The 4,699-nt window shown below is 41.5% G+C and overlaps 3 protein-coding genes across 3 annotated transcripts in view; 2 read left to right on the forward strand and 1 right to left on the reverse strand.

The window, feature by feature from the left end:
- Positions 1–1,104: 1,104 nt before the first annotated feature.
- Positions 1,105–1,546, reverse strand: PHALS_14758 (uncharacterized protein). The gene has a single exon (XM_024729978.2). The coding sequence runs from the start codon at positions 1,471–1,473 to the stop codon at positions 1,240–1,242; it is 234 nt and encodes a 77-aa protein (XP_024580302.1). The 5' UTR covers positions 1,474–1,546; the 3' UTR covers positions 1,105–1,239.
- Positions 1,547–2,148: 602 nt separating this feature from the next.
- Positions 2,149–2,487, forward strand: PHALS_14213 (uncharacterized protein; the record flags this gene model as incomplete). Its single annotated transcript, XM_024729979.1, has 1 exon — positions 2,149–2,487. The coding sequence occupies one exon, from the start codon at positions 2,149–2,151 to the stop codon at positions 2,485–2,487; it is 339 nt and encodes a 112-aa protein (XP_024580303.1).
- Positions 2,488–3,745: 1,258 nt separating this feature from the next.
- Positions 3,746–4,699, forward strand: part of PHALS_14214 (hypothetical protein L916_07850) — a gene marked incomplete at both ends in the record, with an annotated part of 1,821 nt that continues 867 nt past the window's right edge. Inside the window, one exon of the mRNA XM_024729981.1 lies at positions 3,746–4,670. Coding sequence (XP_024580304.1) covers positions 3,746–4,670 — 925 coding nt within the window. The remainder of the gene's footprint in view (positions 4,671–4,699) is intronic.

Consider the following 4,699-nt stretch of genomic DNA (forward strand, 5'->3'; position numbering starts at 1 on the left):
AACGGTTATATAATATCCAACACTATACAGGTTTGACGAATTTCTGTTTCCACGAGGTGTAATTGTAAATCTTCGAAAGTACCGGGATATCGATACTAATGAAGATTACGAAAAAACGGGATGTGAGGTGTTAGCTGCACGTTAGAGAAGAGTACGTTTCATTACAGCGTAGTATCCAGTATCGGTGTAAGTAGATTCAGAGCGATCAAAAAAGGCAGTCATTTCCGCACCTGGTTGGGGCGCATAACTTCGTATTTTGTCCGTTTGTCAGCGCAGACTCTGTGCAAAATTCACTGCACTTGGTAGCACTCATTGTCAATCCCACGATAGTGTCGTGCTAGGACTGTATTAAATTCGCGAGAATATTGCTTAAATTACTCAAGAACCCGACCCTATAACAGATGCACCAATCTAACAAGCTTCTGCACATCTTACGTCCCGATGGGATCCGAAAGTTGGCGACGAAAGAACTGAAAGCAGCAGTATCATAGCCCAAAGCTGTCACCAGCTCTGAGAATCTGCTAACGAGGTCATATCAGATAGAAGCACCTCAACTTCGTGCCTTTGAAGAAATAGATGTTCCGCGGTTGGACCGCTTATGTTTTGCATCCTGGCCTTTGAGACTAAGACAATGAGGAACATTGAGAAGGCCATATTCTTTTATGACCATGGATCAAACTGAGCGGAAGCGCGCTGCGCTTTTTTTCTTTAATTAAGGAGGCCATGCGCGAACATAGGCACCAATGTGCAGTACCTCGGTAGATAAGACGCTTCGGCTCGTTGAGATTTTGTCTATCGGTCATGAGTAGCAAGAACTGGCGGGCTATGTTAAGGATTTTGAGCGCAGCCCTTCTCCAGGAGATTATGTGGAATTAGTACGCATACCATAATTAGGTATGTGCCCATTGGCTTTGTAATTGCACTTTGTAAATCGTATCAATTTTTGTCAATTCTAACTCTTATGATAAAACACTCTACTAAAGTACTCGACGTGCTGCGGAAAATCAAAGCTTCCGGTATAAGTTGTCAAGTTAAATTTTCTTATGTAAGATAATTTAATGTGATTAGTGCGAGCTTAATAACTAATATAATATTCTATTACCTGTAAAATTTAAGCGCTGTTTAATACTCTAGGCCTGATCGCAATGTTTTTCCGCTGTAGCGGCTCATTCTTGCCGAGAATCTTTTTCGACCTATGGAGCAGTGGGCACATATTCGACTAGACTAGTGAATGGTGGATCATTGACGTATTTGAAGTATTTCTAGCTGCCTGCCTAGTGCTAAACAGTCGCATGCTGATATCCTTTTCAGCCGCACTTGAATATCCGCAGCTGCAGTTCCATGCTCAAGCAACAAACACGCAACAGTGTTGCATATAGATGTGAAATCCAGTGCGAATATGTAATTTCCACCATATTCCACAATAATAGGATGCACAGGTATGAAAATATTTTGTGACTGTGGAAATCCCATTATCAATTCAATGAATCAGTTGCCGATGGAATAAAAGAGGATTATGTTAAGAGTTACAAGGAACTCAGCGCGTTAAGACGAGAGATGCACAAACTTGTTTTGCAGCTCCACACAAAGCCAGAGCACCATCTGTGCACCCCTTCTCACTTGACCAGATTTCAGGCAAAGTTCAAGCTGAAAAATTGGCAAGATTGCAAAAAGAACTCGAACCCAAAACAGTCAGCTGCAAGCCAGCTGCATTCAAGTTGCAACAATTGACACCACTCTATTTATGAGATTGTCTACGAAGAAAGTCAAGTAGAAAAGAAGGTACTATAGAAATGATCCTGTATAGGTACGGTCTTAACATCACTCTATTTAAGGTCACATTATTTGATCAAGTTTGGAGCGAAAAGCGAAATATATTATTTATCCATAAAATCAATGTTTATGTCTGCCATAGGAGACGTTCTAAATTGGAAATCATGCTTTTTGGCATGCATAGTCAGATTTCGTGACCCAGTTCGGCAGTCATCCCTAAATAAAGTATGCTCTGATACTGAAAATCGCAATAAGCATAAGATTTACAGCCATTAATCTAAATGCTCATAAACAAGCGAGAAACGAAGCACGATCCATTACATAGACGTGAAAAACAGTACAAAATCCGGCATCTCCCACAGGTCAGGTCAGTATATGATTGATGAGGCTGCTACTGAGGAAAAATCTTGGATAGGATTTGTTTTGCATGCCGGTCGAGTGGATATTACGGACCAGAGTCCACTCTGTGGGTACGGGATAGTACGTGCATCGCATAAACACTGGTTGCCTTATTCTACACAAATTATAAAAGGTGGGACTAATGATGATGGATCACGTAAATGTGGGAATGATATGAAGATTCTACCAGATTCTCAGAAAAAGATCCACTCTTCTAGAATAGCCGTGGTTGATCACAAGATAGCCTTTTTGGTACCACAGCGAGCCGTGTTTGAAAGTCTGGCCTATCTCACGTTATTGTCGCCTGCGTCTTAGATGATTTTAATTAGTACAAATTGCTTGGGCGACTTATGTGTTGCTTTTCGTTCAAACTATAAAGACATCTTGCCAATTGAGGCACAATATATTCTTTTTGTGATGATCTTATAAATAACTCATCTGGTCATTCACTAAGACGAGCAACCACGTGAAGGCCAACATGGATCAGTTGCAAGAAATATAGAGCCTACTCATCCATATCGATCGCCAAATGGTAATCACTACTTTTTGATGTCGCCAGGTATGAGACATTATGAAAAATTTCTCAAATTTGTACCTTAAATTACTCAATGTTGTGGAATACTTATTACTTGCATAAATGTACGATGCGGTACCCAACCGATGCTTTGTACTACCAGCTGAATCTCGTGCTCATCACTAATTCTCTGATCGGTACCTATGCATTAGGGAACGTCACGGAAGAAAATTACAAATATAGAAAAAAGATGCACAGATGGAAGGTCTCAAATTTTGGCGCAATCAAATGTGAACCGGCTTTTGAAGCCCTTTTCCGCATGTGTAAAATTGTAACGACCAAGTTTGTAAAATGCTTGATTTTCGCCTTATTAACTATTTTCGTTTGCTTTGACTTGCAGTGTATATATATCAGTAGGTATAGACCACACATTTTCTTCCTAGTAATCGTAAACTTTTTCTACAGCATACAAATGCGAGCCTTACATGCCAAGTAAATATAAATAAGCTCCTTGCTATTCTTTGTGCCTTATTTAGAGTCGCAAATCCTAACCCAAAACTACTGTATTGCTGGTTTGTATAACTTTTCTATGGCTAAAACAATAAATACCACCGTGTGGTAATGTAAATCATAGCCTGGAGTATGAAAAGTGAGTTAAAATTTGAGCAAATTTCCGTGAGACGAGTTTTCGTGGTCGGAAAGTATCCTGAATGAGTGTTTATAAATTAAAAGTAGAGATTTGTTTCGCCCGATTTGATATGATTCCGGGCATCGGTCGCGATTACAGTATTCTCTAACTAAAAATCATGTAGATACAGATATCTACCGATGTTAAAACAGGATATTAAACGTTGTATCAATCCTAGAAACATAATCTTGTGCATCTCTACTCGCATTACACGCAACTGATGTCAGTGTGTGCATGCGCTTATCCCAATGCTAAGTCCAATGCATCCGAGATATGTTTCTCATGACCTTATGGCTCAGATCTCACTTCCGATTTTGCACTCAGCACAAGACTCCTACCTTCCGCTTCAAACTTAACGAATCGGTCAGGTAATGGGTATCAATCACATCACTGCCGTTGCATCGGCCTTACTCACTCTCCAGCTCCACACCAGTGTAGCTGACGTTGTATCCTTCGATTGGCGCATAACAAATATATACACCGAATACGACGGTGTCTACATTAACTCCCTCGGAATTAATGACTTCACTGCTGACCAAGCTCTAATTGATGTAGAGTTGGGCCAGGAAGTTGAGGTTCGTGTCACAAACGAACTTGCTGATCCGACATGTCTGCATTGGCACGGGCTGAAGCAACTTGGCACTCAAGAAATGGATGGAACATCCGAGATTACCCAATGCCACATTCCTCCCAATGCAACGACAATCTATCACTTCATCCCGGACAAAGCGGGTTCATTTTGGTGGCACAGCCACCACTTGGCACAATATGCGTTTGGATTGCGAGGTCCTATGGTTGTTCGCCCTCCTGCAAACCAAATGAAGGACTGGGAAAGGGAAATTGACGGCGAGTACATCATTCAATTGGCAGATATGTACCATCGACGTCCAGTTGCTATACCGATCTATAACTCCATCCTGATCAACAACCGAGGTCGATACAACTGCACGGCTGCAGCTAAACAGAATTTTACAGACTGTACAGATGTTCAACCTCTTCCAAAATTCCACTTTGAGCCGGGAAAGAAGTACCTTTTGCGCCTCATAAGCATGGTCGCTCTGGCCCCGATCGAGTTCAGCATTGACGAGCACGAATTCCGAGTCGTTGCTGCGGACTCTGACTACCTCAAGCCATCAGAAAGTATAAATTCAATCTTCATCAACGCCGGTCAGCGCTATGATATCATTGTTGAAGCAAAATCTAATGTTGAACAAGAGACCATCAAGAGCTCATACTGGATGCGAGCGAAAGGCCTTCATGGTTCTATTTGGACAGCAGGAACCGCTGAAATGGCTGGTGAGGGCTTTAATGATGAAGGTCTTGCT

This window comes from Plasmopara halstedii (genome assembly GCF_900000015.1).
Source record: "Plasmopara halstedii genome assembly, contig: Scaffold_816, whole genome shotgun sequence".
Taxonomy (NCBI): Eukaryota; Oomycota; class Peronosporomycetes; order Peronosporales; family Peronosporaceae; genus Plasmopara; species Plasmopara halstedii.

What these genes read in the sequence shown, in the direction of transcription:
- PHALS_14758 (XM_024729978.2), bottom strand. Translation starts at nt 1,473, where the DNA reads ATGGGATTTCCACAGTCACAAAATATTTTCATACCTGTGCATCCTATT.